This window comes from Eubalaena glacialis, chromosome 18 (assembly GCF_028564815.1).
Source record: "Eubalaena glacialis isolate mEubGla1 chromosome 18, mEubGla1.1.hap2.+ XY, whole genome shotgun sequence".
Lineage (NCBI taxonomy): Eukaryota > Metazoa > Chordata > Mammalia > Artiodactyla > Balaenidae > Eubalaena > Eubalaena glacialis.
Window position 1 is genome coordinate 51129392 of NC_083733.1, and position 21955 is coordinate 51151346.

At 41.9% G+C, this 21955-nt stretch overlaps 1 protein-coding gene across 1 annotated transcript in view; it reads left to right on the forward strand.

The window, feature by feature from the left end:
• Nucleotides 1–21955, forward strand: part of GPATCH1 (G-patch domain containing 1) — a 43281-nt gene that overhangs the window by 13018 nt on the left and 8308 nt on the right. Inside the window, exons 8-16 of the mRNA XM_061172790.1 lie at nucleotides 541–688; nucleotides 3922–4001; nucleotides 6608–6812; nucleotides 8731–9027; nucleotides 10003–10181; nucleotides 10451–10578; nucleotides 11579–11715; nucleotides 12055–12221; nucleotides 19049–19266. Of these exons, the coding sequence (XP_061028773.1) occupies nucleotides 541–688; nucleotides 3922–4001; nucleotides 6608–6812; nucleotides 8731–9027; nucleotides 10003–10181; nucleotides 10451–10578; nucleotides 11579–11715; nucleotides 12055–12221; nucleotides 19049–19266 (1559 nt within the window). The remainder of the gene's footprint in view (nucleotides 1–540; nucleotides 689–3921; nucleotides 4002–6607; nucleotides 6813–8730; nucleotides 9028–10002; nucleotides 10182–10450; nucleotides 10579–11578; nucleotides 11716–12054; nucleotides 12222–19048; nucleotides 19267–21955) is intronic.

Below are 21955 nucleotides of genomic sequence, written 5' to 3' on the forward strand. Positions count from 1 at the left end.
AATGGTTACTTTGTCATTTCATTTGTACCTTTTCTTTCCTTCACATGTTTTTTTTTCCAATCCTTTTAACAAAAAGTGATATTTGTTCTTCGCCATTTCCCACAAAGATTAGGAGTTCTTCTAGCAGCCGTTAGAGTAGCGGTGGTCTTCAGACCCTGGTCACCAGCGCTGGCACCAGACCATGTTGTTCAGTAGATGAACATTCTGCCTTTCTCCTTTCGGAGGCCCCATTTCTCCCCCTGCACTGCTGCTTGGGTGTCTTCTCCACTCCTCTTCCTGCACTAAGACCCAGACCCGTGGCTGCTGCTGAGTCTGGAGGACAGCTGCAGCACTGGAGGCATGACATTCACTTCTGGTCATTGTTTTCCAAAAGACTTGGATACGTGTGTTAATCTGGGGCTCCCATTCGCTTCTCTCTTGGTGATCTTGAAGTGCTAATGTGGTCTGATCAGTCCCATCCTTATAGTAGCCTTATCCTTCAGTGCAGGCAGGCATATGCTAACACCTATAATGGCTCAGTGTGAAATCTTGCTTTTGAAGGCTTTTGGTGTAGGTGCCCTGGAAGAGGAAGACGATGATATCTACGCCATGGAAACTCTATCCAAGTATGATACCATTTTGAAGGATGAGGAGCCTGGAGATGGACTCTATGGCTGGACAGCACCCAGGCAATATAAAAATCAGAAAGGTAATTCCATGGACCCGCAACTGATGGTAGACCAAGTGTTGGGACATTCGCCTCCGTGGAGCAGGGAGTTGTTGGTCGAAGATGCAGAGTGAGGAACAAGTGGGGATCAGAGAGGCCCATTGTGGGAAGTAAGACAGAAGTGGGATTTAGACCAGTTCAAGGCCAAAGCCAACTGTCAAGACAGAGTCAAGTGGGGAGGAGGGAGGGGCCTGGAATCAGGGAAGGAGCAAGTGTGTGGACACGTGCTTGCTCGTGTTGCAGGTCAGAGCTGACAGTGGGTCAGAGGGACGCACTCCCAGCTCAAGGAACTGGGCAGGTAGCCAAAGGAGGTCAACTGAGGCAGCAGGTCAGGAGGCCAGGCATGGGAACCAGGTGGTAGGTACACAGAGAACCTGCAGCAAAATGGAGATTGGTGCCCAGCTCATCTCATCACTTAAACTTATCTGGTTCCTAAGGGGCTCTTGTTGAGCTAGGAGATGAACATCTCTTGACACACCTGGAATTTCAAGTCAGAGTCTTATAGTGATTCGGATTCTATGGTTCTAAGTAGGATTTCAGTTTTTCTTTCCAGAAAAGGTATAGGAAGGAGTCAGTAGGTATTAATGGCATGTGATTTTGATTCAGTCAGACCTGGATTTGAGTCTTAGCTCTCAATCAGACCCAGATTCGAATCCCAGCTCTCTACTGCCCAGCTGCATGACCACGGGCAAGGCTTGTAGCCTCTCTGGGCATCATTTGTAAAGTGAGGATAAAATCCACTCTGGGGGTCATTGTGAGGATTAAATGGCATCACAGGTTTGGCATAGTACCTGCCTCAAAGACTGAATAAATGGCACCTACTGTAACAACCACTTAAAGTAAGGAGGTGAGAGTTCAGATAAAATAATCTATTTAGATGTTTTTAGCTATAGTCAGATCAAGTTTGATCTAACTCTTATAAAATACATCTAAATAATCTAAGCATCACTCCCCAAAATGATGCCAATTTTACATTTCTAGAAGAGAAAAAAGCAGGTGAGAAACAGTCTTTAGTTTGCTTAATGGCTGTGAGCACAGACTCTGAAGAGAGATTCCCTGGGCTCCCGTCCTGGCTCTCCCCATTTATCAGCTGTGACCTTAGGCAGGCTGTTCAACCTCTCTATGCCTCAGCGTCCTTGCCTGGGCAATGGGCACAGCAGTGGCTTACCTATCCCACGGAAATTTAATGTGCGTAAAGGGCTTAGAACGTGCCTGGCACACAGCAAGCACTCTGCAAGTGTGAGTGGCCTCTGTCGTCATCGCCACGAAAAGAACCCCGGGTTTTACACGAGGTGCTGGGCGGGTGTGCACCCAGGCGTTAGTAGATGTTACCTCTGGGTGGGAACTAGGCTACTTTTATTTTCTTCCTTTTGCTCACCTATATTTTCAGATTTTTCTACTAAGACTATGTATTGTTTTCATAACTTAAAAGAAGATATATAATATTATATTAAATTAATGTTGTATTAATTAATATTATAGCTTATATTAACGTGTTAGTTATTACTTACACTAACTATATCAACATACACACATACTATATTACTAATATTAATATAATGTATTGATTTATAATAATTATTAATCTATAATAAATATACATATTTAAATCTGCCTTCTCAGCCAAATCTTTGGCTTTTCTTTTGTATAACACCTTTGCCCTGGCTGATTAATCCCAGCCCTTCCCCCATCAAGCCTGGGTTGGTGCCTCCCTCTGAGGTCCCCACCCTCTGCTCACGCCCTCTCTGCCACAGTTCCCGCTCCTACCCTTAGGGTCACAACATCTATAGTTTTGACCTTACGGTTTTTCACTGAGTGAATCTATATGTAGCCAGTCTCCATGGCTGATTTTTAAATTGTTCTTGTTTTTTTTCCATGATAAGTAGGGCTATAGTATTCTCATGGCTCTCTCTTTGTAGACATTTGTTTATTTCTTCATAAAGATGAAATTGCTGTTTGTTTTTTTTTTTTAATTAATTTATTTTTGGCTGCGCTGGGTCTTCGTTGCTGCGTGCAGGCTTTCTCTAGTTGCGGCGAGCAGGGGCTACTCTTCATTGCAGTGCGCGGGCTTCCCATTGCGGTGGCTTCTCTTGTTGCGGAGCACAGGCTCTAGGCGCGAGGGCTTCAGTAGTTGTGGTACACGGGTTTAGTTGCTTCGCGGCATGTGGGATCCTCCCAGACCAGGGAACGAACCCGTGTCCTCTGCATTGGCAGGCGGATTCTTAACCACTGTGCCACCAGGGAAGTCCCAAATTGCTGGGTTTTAAAAGAATACAAAATTCGAAGAATGTAATTTAATCCTATATTACCCTACAGAATTTTAGGGACTTCCAGAAGCTGGTCCAAAAGTTCTACGTCAGTTGAAGTGCAAAGAATGAGATTGTGGGGAGGGTAGTTACAGGGCAGTGCTGTATCTTAAGCGGCTGAAAACCTCAGTGCCACCTGCCCCACGGGCAGCCGTACCTGCTTCAGGGTTCAACACCCAGCTTGTGTAAGTGCTGGTGGTTATGTAGCATGGGCTTTTGGCAACAGAAAATGCAGTTCATGCATATGGATCTTCGACATAACCTCTATGTGCAGAAAATCCTTGAGAATCAAAGGGGTTGTCTCCACGACCAATAGATCATCCCTGGCTGCAAGTTAGAGGGCGTTAGTCATATCCTGAATTAGTGATCTTTATCTCTTGTTAGAATTTCAGTTGAGAAAAAGACAAAAGCACCTTTTAATTGGTCCCACAGTTAGATTGCAGGCTGACCTGGTTGTATTGCCTTTTGTGTCTTACTTGGATGGTTGCTAAAGAAATTGGGAGGTCATGTCCCCATGGTTCTTCACCTAGTTTTAGAAATGACTCTTTCAAAGTTATTTTTATTTTTATCCATACTTGTTCTCTTGATGGTTTTTCTTGAGATCTTTTACTCTACAGAGTATATTCTTTGGTGCCCCTTAGCATAGGACCTTACGTACTTTTTCTAAATAGCGATGCTGAGGTGCCATTGTTACCTGGACAGCCTAATCAGCCCAGGGCGGTGTGGTCTGGGCTGCCAGTCACTGAGTCAACAGAGGTGTGAGGGCTTTACATGCCATTCTTTCCTCCCTTTTACTGATTGCAACTATGACGTGTAGTGTTTATATTCTCGGAGATAAAAAACTGAGGTCTTTTGTCTTATTCTAATTTTCTCTGCCTCTGGAATTAATCAAATGACATCATTTTGTAGAATCAGAGAAAGAGCTTCGCTACGTTGGCAAAATTTTGGATGGATTTTCCTTGGCTTCTAAACCTTTATCTTCTAAGAAAGTAAGATTTTTCTTTTTCTTTTTTTTTTTAAACTGATTTAGCACTTAAAATATTTGCTGCTGCGTAATCTGAGTTATTCTATTAACAATTGAAAAGGTAAATAAATTCTGCTAACAGAAAGCAACGGTCTGGTTACTAGTGGTTGTCCAGGGAAACATATTCTGCATTGGAAACGTCAGTCAGTAGCCACATCGTGTTCAAAACATCTAACTGCTAATCTTTTAAATCCGAACTTCAAGTGAGTGGTTATTTCCATTAAGGAAGAATTACATTAGAAGCTGGTGGGAGAATGGAATTGATCTAATCCTAGGGGCAATGTAACTTAAAGAAAATTTCAAAGAGCCGTAACAGCCCACAGTCCCAGCTTCTCCTGGGCGCCTCGGAGCACATTAGCTGCTGTGGGCAGGGCTCCCTGGGGTCCTTGCCTGCGCCGAGTGGAAGGGAGAGAAGCTGGGAACGTGTGGGTCGAGTCCTGGGGAGAACTCCTCATGCATTTCCAGGTAGTTCTGTTTCTGTGAGCCTTTCTACAGCTTTGGCCACGTGGCTCTTTAACACCCAACAGAGTCACGTGCTCACAGGTTAGCATGGGTGCTGGTAGCTCAGGAGGGGTGCCTGGCCCTTTGCCTCCTTGGCATCCTTGTTTTAGATCGTTCCACACTTTAATGGGCTTTTTGATTTTAACTCAGCGAACATTTGTTAAGTACCTCTGTGGCTTGGCCTCTGGTTCTCCAGAAGCAGGGAGGCCAGGAGCAGCACAGCCTGAGAAACCACATGCGTTATTACAGCAGCTTTGATTTGTTTAGTCGTGATAGTTAATGTGCTATAACAGAGAGCAGAATATGTTCAGAACAGTGTTGGGCACATAGTCAGCCGCTGTTATTTACCAGAAATGTCATATTATGTCAAAGGAGAATGTGAGTTTTTTACATGTATGAAAAGGGAGCATAAAAATGGTTAAGTACTCATTCAGCTTAGGACTCGAGGGTAAATAGGACTATTTAAATAAGTCTTGGCCCCCAAGTAGCTCCTGCTCATCGAGGGTGCCAGACAGACAAATCCACTGTCGTGGCAGAGTGTGTAAATGGAGATATGGGCCCTGGAGGTTCCTCGCTGGCATAGGGCTTTGGGTGTGAACGATTCAGAGCACGGCTGTGTTCACTGAGCCTTTCACAGAGAGGCGGGTTTTCTAATATGTGGCTAAAAACCCAGCCTTTGGATCCAGAGGCAAAACAGAGCAGTGATTTAGCAGAGGGATTGAAATACTTTGAATCCGATGGCGGATATTAAGAAGAGTCATGTGTATACACCCTTCCTATCTGCCATGCTCCTGTGGTTTTTTTGTGTCATGGTAACACGAGAGTGTTTGCTGGCTGACTTGGGAGTTACGTTTTTCAGAGAAGGCGGTCATGCTAAGATGATAAAAAATGAGATTTCCTAACAATGATAATAGCACTCTTTCATGACTTTCATTGGACCAGGTGCTCACCCCAGGCTGCACTTTACAACCACCTGGGAAGCTTGGGAAACTCCAACTGCAGCCGACTTTTCTGTGGGATGGGACACAGGCATCAGCATTGTTAAACCTCTTGAGTGAGCGCTGTGTGGGGCTGAGAACCACAGCCAGAGAGTGTTCAGTGCTTCACTGGTTACAGAGCTCAGAATTCCAGGTAGCTGAAAAATCTAGAAAACAGCTTAAATAGGGCTGTCCGTAAATATATGTTTGTTAGACCAAGAGCAAGGGAGACCATTTAGAGCAATAATTTAAAAATATCTAATACTTTCTTTTAGCTTATCTGTTCTACCATCATTAATACCTGAATTTCCCAAATGTATTTCAATTTCACTTCAGTCAGCTTTTGAATGAAAAATACCTTGGACCAAAAAATAAGGCCTGAAACTCCAATTTGGAACTGAAACATAACCAGAAAAAGAATTCTGAATTTATTTATTTAGAAAAAGTTTTTTTTAAACCTAATGTGATTTTTAAAAATTAATTAATTAAGTAGTTAATTAAGGCTGTGCCGGGTCTTAGTTTTGGCATGCAGCCTTCTTAGTTGCGACATGCAAACTCTTAGTTGCAGCATGCATGTGGGGTCTAGTTCCCCGACCAGGGATCGAACCCGGGCCCCCTGCATTGGGAGCACGGAGTCTTACCCACTGGACCACCAGGGAAGTCCCAAGAATTCTGAGTTTAAAAGTAACTTATTTAAAGTTATTCTTTTTATTTAAGCTGTGAATCATACTTTTCTAAATTTTCTGATTCACAATGGGCCAGTTTTGCACGTGGGCCAGTAGTAGTAACTATAGTCATCGTTATTGTTCTCATATAAAACATGCGTGTTAGCATCTCTGAGTAGAGTGGTCGGGGTGATATTTAAAATGTCTGGCCACGAGAACAGTGTGGTTCTGGTGACCCTCCAGATCCAGGACGGATGTTGGCGGGGCACCTGGGCAGGCTGTTCCCGGTGCTGCCTCCCCGCCAGGTGCTAGCCTGGGAAAGGGTGGGGTTAACCACGCTCAGAGGTAATGAGTTTTCTTGGTTAAATGAAACATGATCACCTTGCAGCCTGTATGTTCTGAGTTTTGTTTTGTTTTGTTTTTGTAAGATTTATCCACCACCCGAATTGCCAAGAGACTATCGACCAGTGCATTATTTCAGACCTGTTGTGGCTGCAACCTCAGAGAACTCCCACTTACTTCAGGTATTATCAGAGTCAGCTGGAAAGCCAACACATGACCCAGGGACGTATAGTAGGCACCAACTGAATGCCTCCAAGCGGGGAGAGTTGCTAGGAGAAACGCCTATTCAAGGTACTTGCCGCAGAGAAGATTAAAATCATTACATTTATAATAATCTGAGTTATCCAAATCAAAATGGAAAGTCATTTTCCCACTGAAATTTTTTACATAATTTTGTACTCCCAAACTGTGGGAATAAAATTGTGTATTGTGAACGGCGTAGTTAACAGTGTACACATCCTTTACTTGTTGTTTTCCCACCATCAGTTTGAGTTGTGTCATTAAAATTATAAACCCAGTCTTAAGTGCAGCAGTTTTCAGACTTTGGATAATTGTCCCAAGAATGAGGCAAAGACTAGGGCCATGTGTACCTTCACTTTTTCTGCACAGCCTGGGAATGTATTGTTTTTTTCCTCAGGGGAAAAGGGTACTGTTGCTCTTTTCCTGAAAGCCTAAAAGGAATGAGTGTGTCTGAAAGGATGGATAGACGTGGAGAATCCCCTTGTAGCCTGGAACCGAGAGACCCACTATGAGAGGTGGACTTGCTGTTTGGGAGCCTAACAGGTGCCTCAGCTACAACAGACCAGAAGAGAACTCTTGGTTGCCCGCTTCCTTCCCCAGAGTCGCTCTTTTTTCAGCTTTCCCCTTCCCAGTAAATGATACCACCAGTGACCCACTGCCTGGCCCAGAACATGGGAACCCTAATTCTTAGCTCCTTTCTTTCCCTGCCTCCCCCTCCCTACCCAGAGTCCCTCAGCAAGTCCTCTCAGCTCTACCCTCAACATGTGAGGGGACCCCTTCCACTTCTCTTCGTTTCCGCTGCTTCTACCCTGGTCTCGGCGCCCATATTCTCTCACCTGGATTCTCTCACCTGCAGCAGCCCTTCATTGGTCTCCTTAGTTCCCTTCCTTTTTCTCTGCAGCCTGTTCCCTTTAACAGCAGCCAAATGTATCACTCCCCACCTGCCCGCACTAAAACGCTCCAGTACTGCTTACACTAAGGAAAAGTCCAGACTGCCCACAGGGCCCTGTGGACCCCACCCTGCCTACCTTTCAGGCCACAGCTTACACCACTTTCCCTGAACCCCCTGTGGTCCAGCCTCATGATTCTCCCTCCTGCCCTCTGAACCTGCTGACCATGATGCCGCCTCGGGGCCTTCGTATTTCCTCTGCCTCTCTTTTCTCTCACATTTTGGCTCTTTTTCTTTTTTTTTATTTGGCCGCGCTGTGTGGCTTGTGGGATCTTAGCTCCCCGACCAGGGATTGAATCTGGGCCCTCGGCAGTGAAAGCGCGGAGTCCTAACCACTGGACCGCCAGGGAATTCCCGGCTCCTTCTTTTTACTTAGAACTTACCTCAGATATTATCTTTTTAGAGGGCCTTTCCAGGCTTTCTCTGCCCACTGTTTAAGCTAGTTGTCTCTCCCTCTGCCCCCGTGACCAGCCCTCTCACATAGGTCACCCTGTTTTTTTCTCCCCACAGTCCTCCTCTTGTGCTGGTCCTCTGGTGTTGATTCATGGTTTCTTTAATGTCCGTCTCCCTCACTAGTGAGAGCAAGACCTCATCTGTGTTACTCTCCCAGCCCCGGGCCTGGCAGTGGGTGCTCAGTGAGCATTTGTGACACGCGTGTGTGTTTGATGGGTAGCTGTGCTCTGAGCCAGGGCTTGTGCTGGGCAGGACCATGGAGATGGTGGTTGCCCCAGACTGGAGGTCCGGAGTCTGGGATGTCAGGTTCCTCATTCTAGGACCACTTACTGGCGTTATAAACATCCAAGTACTAACCTCCACTTTTGCCAACTATAAAATAGGTGTGTTATTATTTTATTACTGTCTAGTTCACAGGGATAGTATGAATACAGATGAAACACTAAATGTAAAATACTCCCCTCCAATTACATAAATTTGTGATATTGAAAATGTATGTAGAGAGATATGTGAGTATAGATGTCTTATGATACTTTTCATCTCTTGCTATTATTGTTTCTTTTTTAGGGGCACCTACTTCAGTGTTAGAATTTCTGTCCGAAAAAGATAAAGAGAGACTCAAAGAAATGAAGCAGGCAACTGACCTTAAAGCAGCTCAACTCAAGGCCAGGAGTCTGGCCCAGAATGCCTCTAGCAGCAGACCCCAGCCCTCCTCTCCAGACGTCGGACACTGCTCTTGGCACATGGCATTGAGTGGTGGCACAGCCCCCGTAAGAGCCAGCAACTTCAAACCTTTCGCAAAAGAGCCAGAAAAGCAAAAACGATATGAAGAGTTTTTAGTAAATGTGAAACGGGGTCAGAAAGGTGGGTGCTAGGCCTGGGCCTCCCACGTGTCACCAGGGGTAGTGTTCTTGCTGTTCTGACCCTAGACCCAGATTCAGAATTGAGGTATCCTGCTCTGGCAGTGTTTTACTTTGCCCTGCTGTGAACACTGTAAAGATTTCAGGCCCTGGCTCTTGACTTGAGAAAGCAAGAACAATTAGTCTGTGTTTCTCTGTATCTCAGGTCCCAAAGATAGCAGTTTAAGTAGAGAGTGTGCCTTGGCAGTGGCTAATGCTAAATTACAGACCATTTACTGTTTGCAAATGCTTGACTTCTGTGTAAGGGTTGCATTTCCTGCCACGAGAACAAGGTCATTTCCCACTCTATCTTAAGATCCTAACCATCTAGCTCTAAATCATAGTCTAAAATTTAAGTTACAAAGACAGTTGGCTGTTGAACCCTTACATGGGGAAAATGTCACTCTATGATCTATGAAGTAAATATGGCAAGACTGAGGCAAGAGATTGCTCTTATACGCAGTAGTCCTTGTGAGAGCTTGTCAGCAAATTAGAGGGGTTGGTTTTCAAAAGCAGATCTTTGTGTACTGTGCCTTAACTCCGCACTAAGATTCCACACCCCTAGTGTTTACATGTTAAATTAAAAAAAAAAAGTTAGAGCAAGGAGTGTTTCCTGCTCAAACTTAGGAATATAGTTGGGATGAATTTTCACTGTCTGGGACTGGTAGTAAGTTCCTTGCTTTGAAAATTTAATCAAGCATTAATCCCCAGATGTTTTTCTCTGTTATATGCAGTAGACAGAATTCAATAAAAGCATCATTTTGAGGGAGGGAGCAATGTTACCTGCCAAGTACCTCCCGCCATGCTCTTAAAAACCAGGATAATGATTATGTGTTTCCTCTGGTGAAAATTACAGGGATACAGTGGTGCCCACTAAATGTTCTCCTTTAAGTTCTCCACTTTTCTTAGGAGTGAAGCAGTTTCTTGTTCTCTACCATAGATGCTCTGGAATGTTGTCTTGATCCCAGTATGACAGAGTGGGAGCGACGCCGTGAGAGGGATGAGTTTGCTCAGGCAGCCCTGCTGTATGTGTCTTCCCATTCGACCTTGTCCTCCCGGTTCACTCATGCCAAGATGGAAGACGATTCAGATCAGGTGGAAGTCCCTCGGGACCAAGAGGTCTGTCGCCATCATTCCCCATGTGGTGAATTTTAAAATTAAAACACTGTATAACCAAAAACGTTAAATCCCTCAGTGAAAAGATCAAAATACACATGGCACTGTAGAATAGGAAATGGCTTTATGCTTTTAGCTTCCAGTGTACTTTAGCAGAAATGTAGCATAAGCTGTTTTGAAATTTTGGAAGATTGTTTGCAAACTTGTAAATGGAAAAGCAGACAGGTCAGTTGGGTGGCCACTTGATGAAACAGATGACTGTCTTTTCCCAGAATGACGTCAGTGACAAGCAGTCAGCTGTGAAGATGAAGCTGTTTGGAAAGCTTACCCGAGACACATTTGAGTGGCACCCTGACAAGCTTCTGTGTAAGAGGTTTAATGTCCCTGACCCATATCCAAGGTAAGTTGGATAAACCTGCCCTTACATCAGTACTTATTCCCCTGTATTAAAGCTAACTCTCCACCTACATATTCATTTAAATTTCCTTTTTCTAGATGAACTTACTTGTAAATGCTTGGAGCTGCAGACTTTGCAGATTTAACTTGTATTAATTTGTTACTAAAAAAAAAAAGGCGGACATCCAGGTAGCAAAGATAGGAAACTCAGATACACCAAGTTACAAAAACATAATGTCTGTCTAATTCGCCACCTTTTTAATCACACACAGAGAGTTTACATTTAAAATGAAACTTACGTTTTCTGATTCTCTATACAAGTTCAGTACCTTCTTATTTGATTGTAAACACCACAAGAAAGCATATACAGTTGAATCAGAGACTTTGTCAGAAAATTGAGGTATATTTTTGGCAGTGGAACTTTTCCTTCTTGGAAATCCATTGTCAAAGTTAAATTCTAGGGCTTCCCTGGTGGCACAGTGGTTAAGAATCTGCCTGCCAATGCAGGGGACATGGGTTCAAGCCCTGGTCTGGGAAGATCCTACATACCGCAGAGCAACTAAGCCTGTGAGCCACAACTACTGAGCCCACGAGCCACAACTACTGAAGCCCATGTGCCTAGAGCCCGTACTCTGCAACAAGAGAAGCCACGACAATGAGAAGCCTGCACACCACAACGAAGAGTAGCCCCCACTCGCCACAACTAGAGAAAGCCCACGCGCAGCAACGAAGACCCAACGCAGCCAAAAATAAATAAATTAAAAAAAAAAAAAAAGTTAAATTCTAGCTCTTACTATAATAATAAAAAACTCATGGCTCCTAAAGTCAGACATTCCAAATTCTAAAATTGCTTTGAGAAGCAAAAACATCTTAAGGGACCTTTTCAGCCAAGTAGAAGAGCTACTGGTGAAAAACATGAGATGGACAGCCTTATAGGAATTGGATTTTATCCTCACAGTTGTTATTAAAATTATTTATATATATGTTTCCTTTTCAACCCCCAGTTCAACTTTAGTTGGCTTACCAAGAGTGAAACATGACAAATACTCAGTCTTCAACTTTCTGACAGTCCCAGAGACAGCTTCCTCACCTGCAACTCAAGCATCAAGTGAAAAAGTTCCGCAGCAACGGGGTCCCGACAGTGAGTAGGGCTTCCCCAGGTCCATGGTCTCAACCCCTAGCCTGTTGGGAAGACAGAAGTAAAGGGTCATCTTGTCATAGGGATACACGTAGTGTGAACTCTTCTTCCATTAAAAGAATCGTTCATATGAATACATTAGCTCATGCTGAAGTGGTCCAGATATACACTGTTTTGGGTTGGAGCTCTGCTTCAACATCTGCCACATTCCCAGCACCTTGCAGAGTGCCTGGACCATACATAGTAGGCTCGCTGATGTTCTTGAATTAATTAAAGAACCATAATGCAGAGCTTGCCTTTTGCTTGCTAATTCTAATGTTAGGTCTATGTCCTACCTTTCAGAATCAAGAAAACCATCCAGATGGGATACATCTAAACAAGAAAAGAAAGAAGATTCCATTAGTGAATTTTTAAGTCTGGCTAGATCAAAAGTTGGTCCACCTAAACAAGAGTCCAGTCCATTAGTAAACAAAGAGGAAGAGCATACAATGGAATCAGTCTCAAATAAGGTATTTGGGGCTCTCAGGTTCTCTTTGCCAGGCTGACTGTGGCCTTTGCCTTTCCCTGTGGTGATGCTTTTTGTTATTCGATAGCAGTGGTCAGCAGACTTTTGCTGTGAAATGCCAGATATTAAATATTTTAGGCTTTGTGTGCCATACAGTATCACAGCTATTCACCTTTGCTGTTGAGTGTGAAAGAAACCACAGGCAATATGAAAAAAATTGAGTACATCTGTGTTCCAGTAAAACTTTATTTACAAAAACAGGCAGTGGGTTGGATTTGGCCCTTGGGCAGTAGTTTGCCAACATCTGCTGTACAATTCACCAATTTCGGTCATAGCCTTAATCATTTGAGGAGAGGTTATAAACTTCTCTGCCTAGAATGGCTTTCACTTAGCATCAACCACTGAAACAAAATTCAGTGTATTGTATAGAAAATACGATTTTTCAAGTAACAAGTAATCCCTTTTGTGGAGAGTATAGAGAAAATATCCGTTGGATTTTTTTTAAAATTACTGCTTTAATAGTTGGGTTGAACTTAATAAAAAGTTGGTTTTATTTCTAATAGCCTCATTAAAATTATTTTTTAAATTAACATACATTAAACTTGACTTAAAAAAAAATGCAGTTCAGTGAGTTGTTATACGTATGTAGATTCATGGAACCACTACCACAATCAGGGTGCAGAATGATACCATCACCCCAAAAAACCCCCTCACACTGTCCCTTCATAGTCATACCCTCCCCTCACCCCAAGCCCCGGTCCACCATTGATCTCTCCTCTGTCTCAATAGTTTTGCTCCTTCCAGAACGTTATATAAATGGAATCAGATGATATACATATGTAGCCTTTTGAAACTGGCTTCTTTCACTCAGTGTCATACGTTTGAGATTCGTGAGTACTGTGTGTGTCTCAGTAGTTCCTTCCTTTTTATTGTTTAATGATATTTCACTGTATGGGTGCACCACAGCTTGGTCCATTCACTCTTTGAGGACATATGGTTGTTTCCAGCTTTTAGCTATCATAAATAAAGCTGCTATGAATATTCATGTGCAAATTTGTATGTGAACATAAGTTTATACTTCCCTAGGGTAAATACCTAACAGTGGGATTACTGGGTAAGAGCTAAATATAGATGTAACTTTATAAGAAACTATCAAACTTTATTCCCAAGTGCTTGCTTCATGTATTTTGAAACTCTCTTGTTAGGTGCATACACATTTAGGATAGTTATATTTTTTTTGATGAATTGACCCGTTCAGCATTATGTAATATTACTCTTTATCCCTGATTATTTGCATAGTATGTATTTCTCCATCTTTTCACTTTTAATCTATTTGATTATATTTAAAGTGGGTTTTTAATAAGCAACATGCCATTGTCATTAGGTGCTTTATTTTTAAATACATTTTGATAATCTGTATGTTTTAATGTTTGTATGTTTTGACCATTTGTATTTAATGTAACTTGTTGATGTAATTTGGATTTTGGTCTGCAGTTTTATTGTTTGTTTTCTGTTCCCACTCTTTTTTGTTTCTCTCTTTCTCTTTTCCTACCTTCTTTTGTATCACTTTAATAATTTTTAGTTTTCCATTTGAATTTACCTATTATATTTTTTTTTACTCTATTTTTGCAGTGATTGCTCTAGGGATTACAATATACATACTTAACCTTTTCACCATGTATTTAGGATTGATATTTTACCACTTCAAGTGGAATAGACAATCCTTACCGTCCCTTTTCTCTCCCTGCTTTACATTGTAGTCTTATATGTTACAGTATATATATATATATATATATATATATAATGAAAACCTCATCAGACAATATTTAAATTTTTGCTTTCAGTTGTTATACACATTTTCGAGAACTGCTGAGGAGATAATGGTCTATTTGATTTACTTGGATATTTATCATTTCTGTTTCTGAAGTTCCAGGTTTCCCTCTTTTTTAAAAAAAATTTTAAAATTCTTTTATTTTTTTGTTGTGCTGCACAGCATGCAGGATCTTAGTTCCCCGATCAGGGATTGAACCCATGCCTCCTGCAGTGGAAGTGTAGAGTCTTAACCACTGGACCACCAGGGAAGTCTCAGGTTTCCTTCTCTTATCATTTCCTTCTGTCTAAGGAACTTCCTGTAGCATTTCTTTTCCAGCAGTTCCAACAACTAATTCCCTTAATTTTCTTTCATATGAGAATATCCTGTATTCCATCTTCACTCCTAAAGGATGTTTTGGCTGGATGTAGAATTCTGGGTCAACAGGTCTTTTCTTTTAGCTCTTTAAAAATGTTGTGCCACTTCCTTCTGGCCTTGTGGTTCCTGATGAGAAACCTACGGTCGTTTACATTGTTGTTCCTGTCCTTGCAGTGATGTGACTTTTCCTCTGGCTGCTTTCAAGATTTTCACTTTGTCTTTGGTTTTTAGCTGTTTGGTAATGATATATCTGGGTGTGCATTTCTTTGAGATTATTTTGTTTGGGGCTTTCTGAATTTCTTGAATCTTTAAGTTTGTCTTTGACCAAATTTGGGACATTTTCAGCCATTATTTTATTCAAATATATTTTCTGCACCACACTCTCGTGCCTCTCCTGAGACTCTGATGACATAAATGTAACACTTTTTGAATTCGTCCTGTAGGTCTTTGAGCCTCTGTTCTGTTTTTCACTCTCTTTTTTTTCCTCTCTCTTGTTTAAATCAGATAATTTCAATTGATCTGTCTTCAAGTTCACTGAGTCTTTCCTCTGTCATCTCCGTTCTGCTATTGAGCCCATTCAGTGAATTTTTCATTTGGGTTATTGTATTTATATCTTTTATTTCTTTGCTGAGACCTTTTTTTATCTTTTCTTCATTTGTCTTTATTCTTGGAGCAGGGTCATAATAGCTGCTTTTTTTTTTTTTGACTGTATTTTTTTTTTTTTAATTTTTTATTTTTTTTAACATCTTTATTGGAGTATAACTGCTTTACAATGGTGTGTTAGTTTCTGCTTTATAACAAAGTGAATCAGTTATACATATACATATGTTCCCATATCTCTTCCCTCTTGCATCTCCCTCCCTCCCACCCTCCCTATCCCACCCCTCTAGGTGGTCACAAAGCACTGAGCTGATCTCCCTGTGCTATGCCATAATAGCTGCTTTAAAGTCTGTCTCGTAATTCCAACATTTTTGTCGTTTTGGTTTTTGTCATTTGGGGTTGGTGTTTGTTGATTATCTTCTGCAAGTTGGGATTTTCCTAGTTGTTTGTATACCAAGTAAATTTGGCTTGTACTCTGGATACTTTGAATATTATGTAATGAGACCCTGGGTCTTGTTTAAATTCTAAGGAGAATGTTGACTTTTTGTTTTGTTGTTTTATTTTGCTTTAGCAGACAATCGACCTAATTAGGTTCAGGCTACAAGTTCCAACCCATCTTGGTTGAAATGTCCTTCCGTTTTCAAAGTCTTTATAGTACTCTTCAGATCTTTCCTGTGTGTGCTCTTCCTGGTGGTTGGTCTGGGACCTGGCTGGTAGTTAATCCCATAGTTCTGTTATCAGAGGCTTTGATTTGCTAATGGAATCAGATCCATGAGCTCAGAGGTAAGTGAGAAGCTCATAAACCACTATATAGGATCACCCTCTTGAGCTCCTCCTCTTCGTGATCTTCCTGACATTTTCTTCTTTTGTTTTCTTTTATAAATTTATTTTATTTATTTACTTTTGGCTGTGTTGGGTCTTTGTTGCTGTGTGCGGGCTTTCTCTAGTTGCAGCAAGCAGGGGCCACTCTTCGTCGCGGTGCGTGGGCTTCTCGTTGTGGAGCATGGGCTCCAGGCGCACAGACTTCAGTAGTTGTGGCTCGCGGGCTCTAGAGCGCAGGCTCAGTAGTTGTGGTACGCGGGCCCAGTTGCTCCATGGCATGTGGGATCTTCCCGGACCAGGGATTGAACCTGAGTCCCCTGCATTGGCAGGCGGATTCGTAACCACTGCGCCACCAGGGAGGACCCATTCCTGACATTTTCTGACTCTGGGCTCCCCCTTCAAGTCCTCCAGTCAGAAAGCTGGGACTTTAGTTTCCCTTCTCTGCCTTGCACTTCCTGTGACTTTTTCTGTCTGGAGTCAAGTGGCAGGAGGGCAGGAAGGGGAAAACAGCAATAGGATTCACTCCAGACCGTTCGGACCACAGCTCCTGTGGTCAGAGGAAAGGGTTCCCCTCCTTCAGAGCCTGGCAGCTGCAGCCACTACCCATGCCACCACGGATTTGGAACCACTCCATTTGGGTTTTAATGGCATAAAACCCTACCCAGGGATTCTGGCTCTGTGATATGGTCATTGGATTAGAAAGCCTTCTAGATTTTCTCAAATCTAGAGAGTTTTCTCAAATCTAGTGTTTGGTGTGTGTTGTTATTTAATTTCAGTACAGCTCCTATTATATTCTGAAAAAAATAAAAACAAAAAAGATCAGCTTCTGTAGTTATCTGAGAGTTGAGTATCTCATGTACTTATGTACATTTAATAATGTAGACATTATTAAAGGCCAAGACTGTCTGCGAACACTGTCATTCAGTTAAGGTCCATGCATGTGACATTGGTATCTGTGGTTTGCCATGAAGGTATAAGATCCATGACTTTTCTAGGGAATTGTGGCCATGATTTCCTGTGTTTTACTGTCAGCCTCTCTCTCCTGACATTTTCTATAATTTTTAAAATTTTGAAACAGTCTTAAAAGTTTAAATACAGTACAGATAATTTTGTTTCCTGAACCACTTGGGTATAAGTTGCCAACCAGATGCCCTGTCACATCTGTGTTTCCTTTAAAGAAGGGCATTCTCTTATATAAGCACAGTACATCTATCGAAATCAGGAAGTTAACATTGATACATTACTACTGTCCAATCCTCAGACCCATTCAAGTTCCACTAGTTGTCCTAATAATGTCCTTTATAGCAAAAGAATTTAGCTCAGCATCACTTGTTGCATTTAGCTGTCATGTCTCTTTAGTCTCCTTCAGTCTGGAACAGTTCCTCAGTCTTCCCTTGACTTTCATGATCTTGATACTTTTCTTTTAAATTTATTTTTAAAATTTATTTTAAAAATGAAATTAAATTTTTTAAATTTAATTTTTTTTTTTTGGCCAAGCCGTGCGGCATGTGGGATCTTAGTTCCCTGACCGGGGATCGAACCTGTGCCCCCGGCATTGGGAGCGCGGAGTCGTGATCTTGATACTTTTGAAGATTACAGGCCAGTATTTTGTAGAATACCCCTCAATTTGGGCTCATCAGGCGTTTCCTCAGGATTAGATTCTGGTTCTGCATTTTTGGCAGGAACACCTCAGAAGGGATGCTGCTGTGCTTTTGTTGTGTCCTTCCAAGTAGAACACGATGATGAGTTTTCCCGTTACTGATGTTCACTTTGATTATTCCAGTAAGGTGGTGTCTGCCAGACTTCTCCACTGTGAAGTCAGTCTTTTCCCCTTTGTAGTTAAGTACTTTTATTTATTCATTTCTTATTAATTTGTACTTTATCTTTAATACACATTTAAGAGCTTTGAAATATATAAATACCCTGTCCTTCATCAAACTATTTGTCACTGTGGACCCATGGTTTCCTATTTTATCCAGAGGGATAATTCAGTACTATCATTATTTATTTTAATGCTCCAATTGTGCTAGTTTGGTTAGTTGAAGCCCCTTCAAGTTGGCTTCTGTGTCCTGTTGAAATGTCCCTTTTACGCTCTGAGCATGTCCTCACTTTCTGGGCACAGTAAGAGGTTCTGGCCTTATCTTTTTGTTTCTCAGCCCCAGCTCTAGAATCAGTCCTTACTCCAAGGTGTCCTGGTTATTTTTAGTGTGCAATGGTATGCTTTTCTTCCTTAATTTTTTTCTATGAAAAGGGTTTACTTTAAAATCATAAATTCCACTCTCTTGTATCGGTTTTCCTCACGTGCGTATTTGTAACTCTGCTTCAGAAATTGGAGGTGGTGTGGGACTGGGGAGGGACCCCAGGCCGAGAGCAAGGGAGCTGGTGGTAGAGTCCAGACCCACCCTGGGCACGTAGCATGCGTGCGTCGTTGACAGAGCCTCTTGTCGCCCCTGACCCACGTTCTTCAGTGGTAAAATGGAAGGACTGGAGTGGGTTCTGATCTAGGCCAGTCCTGGGCTCTCTCGTCGCTGCTGTTCACACTTAGCACGTTAGATCACCCCATGTCTGTCTGGTGATTAGCTGTTAGGATGTGGGAGCCATGTCTTCTTCATACATTTGCTCCTTGTTTATAGAATGGAGTGTATACAAAGTCACTGCCTCTTTATTGGCTAACCTGACTCTCCATACCTGGGGTGCTTTTAGGAAGGGTGACGTGTAATTGCAGAGGGGAGCTCCAGGACCATTTTGTTGGCTTGTTCTCGGTGCCCTCCCCATAGTGTGGAGGCCCCCAGTTTTCTCTTCAGCACTTTTATACGAGTACACTGTCTTCACTGCCTTTCATGTGGGGCCTCTGAAGGCTCGGATAGACTTTTGAAAACAGGACAGAGGCACTGTGCTAGTCCCTACTGCCTTTTTCTGGGTCCTTTGCAGTTCTGATTAATGACCTGTTTCCATGTGTAGCTTCAGCTGCTTCTACCAGTCACCACAATCTACAGGTGTTGAGTCAGAAGCACCACAAAAATGATGCCATGTGAGTGATCATTGTTTAGTTAGGCAGTGCGTGGGTGTGGAGACCCACGTAAATGAGCACAAACATAAGTATGTGTGCATGTCTATGCATGCGTGTGTGTGTGTGTGTGCACGGGTGCCATGTTCTAGAACACGTGGCTCCTTTCACCCTTGCTTCTTCATTTCTGACTGTTATTTCACTGTTAATACAGGTAAACGAAGGTGTGGATTCACAGACTGAAGGAGAGGGTAGCCGCCCATCCATGGACTTATTCAAAGCCATCTTTGCCAGCTCCTCAGATGAAAAGTCTTCATCCTCTGAGGATGAGCAGGGCGACAGTGAGGATGACGAGGAGGGTACCCGGGAAGCCGACGTCAAAGGTTCCCAAGAGACTGACTTGGTGGAAACGTCATCTGTGGCACAAGGCATGTCAAATACTTTAGACTTTGGGATCTAAAAAAGAAAACAATGATGTTTCTAGAGAAGCTGCTTTCTTCATTTAGTGTGTAATTTGGAACCAGGATAATTAGCAATTGATGATTTTTTGATGATGTTTTAATCTTTTGTATTTTTTAAGTTAAAAAAAGTTTTATTTAATTATAGTTAATTTACAGTATTTTATTAGTTTCAGGTGTACAACATAGTGATTCAAAATTTTTGTAGATTGTACTCCATTTAAAGTTGTTATAAAATATTGGCTATATTCCCTTCGCTGTACGATATATCTTTGTGTCTTATATATTTTATACATAATAGTTTGTATCACTTAATCCCCTACCCCTCTTTTACCCCTCCCGCCTTCTCTCTCCCCACTGGTAACCACTAGTATGTTTTCTATGTCTGTGAGTCTGTTTCTGTTTAGTTATATTCATTCAGTTGTTTTATTTTTTAGATTCCACATGTAAGTGATTACATACAGTATTTGTCTTTCTTTGTCTGAGTTATTTCACTTAGCATAATACCCTCCCAGGTCCATCCATGTTGTTGCAAATGGCAAAATTTCATTCTTTCTTATGGCTGAGTAGGATTCCATTGTGTATATACACCATATCTTCTTCATCCATTCGTCTGTTGATGGACACTTAGGTAGCTTCCATATCTTGGCTATTTAAATAATGCTGTTGTGAACATTAGGGTGCATGTACCTTTTCAAATTAGAGTTTTCATTTTTTTCTGGAAATATACCCAGGAGTGGAATTGCTGGATCACATGATAGTTCTGTTTTTAGTTTTTTGAGGAACCTCTATACTATTTTCCACAGTGGCTGCACCAATCTACATTCCCACCAACAATGTACAAGGGTTCTCTTTTCTCTACATCCTCACCAACATTTGTTATTTGTGGTCTGTTTGATGGTAGCCATTCTGACAAGTGTGAGGTGATATCAAAACCAGGATGACAGAAAAAAAAAAAACACAACAAGATTTATACAGTAGTTGTCTTTTCATTATGTTGATGGTTTCCTTTGCTGTGCAAAAGCTTTTTAGTTTAATTAGGTCTTATTTGTTTTTCAGTTTTTTAAAAATATTTATTTAGTTATATATTTATTTGGTTGCACTGGCTCTTAGTTGCGGCAGGCGGACTCCTTTGTTGCGGCTCCCTGGCTCTGTAGTTGCAGCATGTGGGCTCCTTAGTTGTGGCATGCGGACTTTTAGTTGCGGCACGCATGCGGGATCTAGTTCCCCAACCAGATATCAAACCCGGCCCCCCTGCATTGGGAGTGCAGAGTCTTACCCACTGGACCTCCAGGAAGGTCCCTTATTTATTTACTTTTGCTTTTGTTTCCTTGCCTTAGTAGATGGATCCAAAAAAATATTTCTATGATTTATAATCTTTTGTATCTTTAAATGGGGTGGAGCAGAGTTCTTTTTTTTTTTTTCTCTATCTGCTATAGATCTCTGGTATATTTTTAGGATGTAAAGATGTGTTTGATAATATTGATTTTCCTACTTATCCTAGTTGAGAAGAATTAAAAAATAGTAAAATTTTCATTTAAAAAATAGCTTCTTTCTTTTTTTAACCTGGTTGCTGATGAGGTGCCAGGATTAGTGGAAGACATTTGGTCATGACATATACAGGGTTTCTTCCTGCTTTTCCTCTCTGTAGGGCAGATTGTATGCTCTGGAACAGCCATCAGATGGGCATTGCCTGGCACATAAGTAGCACTTGGTAGACGGTGTCTGTTCTCGTTACAGTGAGTCTAACACTTGGTTAGTAGCCTGTCCTACTTGTTCTGTTTACCCCAGCCAGGAGTTTGGGCATAGGAAAGGAGGCTGTCTGGAGCTTGCAAGGGTGGGAGACTTTTCAGATGTTTGGGTGGGTGGACAGAATTTCCCATCTCAGTTTTAGATTGTTCTGCCTGCCCCTTTCAGTCTGTGGTGGACTTGGGTTTAATTTCTGAGGGCCTTTAACCACAAAGTTACATAGAGATATAAAATATTGTTTGTTCTTAGGTGATTGCAAATGTCAGCCTATTTCTTTCTTTGTGAGAAAAAAACAACTTATTTTTTTATTACAGAGTCATATATTACTTGAAAAGTTTAAAAATATAGAAATATAGGGACTTCCCTGGTGGTCCAGTGGTTAAGAATCCGCCTTCTAATGCAGGGAATGCGGGTTCGATCCCTGGTTGGGGAACTAAGATCCCACGTGCCACGGGGCAACTAAGCCCGTACGCTTCAACTACTGAGCCTGCACGTCACAACTAGAGAGCCCAAGTGGTGCAGCTACTGAGCCTGTGGGCTCTGGAGCCCGTGCCACAACTAGAGAGAAGCCCGCACGCCAGAATGGAAGATCACACACGCCACAACTGAGACCTGACGCAGCCAAAAAAAAAGAAAAGAAATGTAGAAAGCTTAAGTATCTGGGAATTCCCCCTTCCCCAGAGATAACCACCATTAATGCTTTGATGCACATTTTTTCGGACTTTCCCCATCTTTCTCTCTTCTCTCTGAAAACCTAATCATCTCTTTTTAAAAAACGAGATTATTGATGTGAACACGATAATTTGTTTATATTCAATTTTTCTCCTCTTTGACGATTTATTTTGAGTGAAATGAAGCCTTCTGAGCTGGGACATAGTCTTACATCCTGTTTTTTTTTCCTTAATTAATTAATT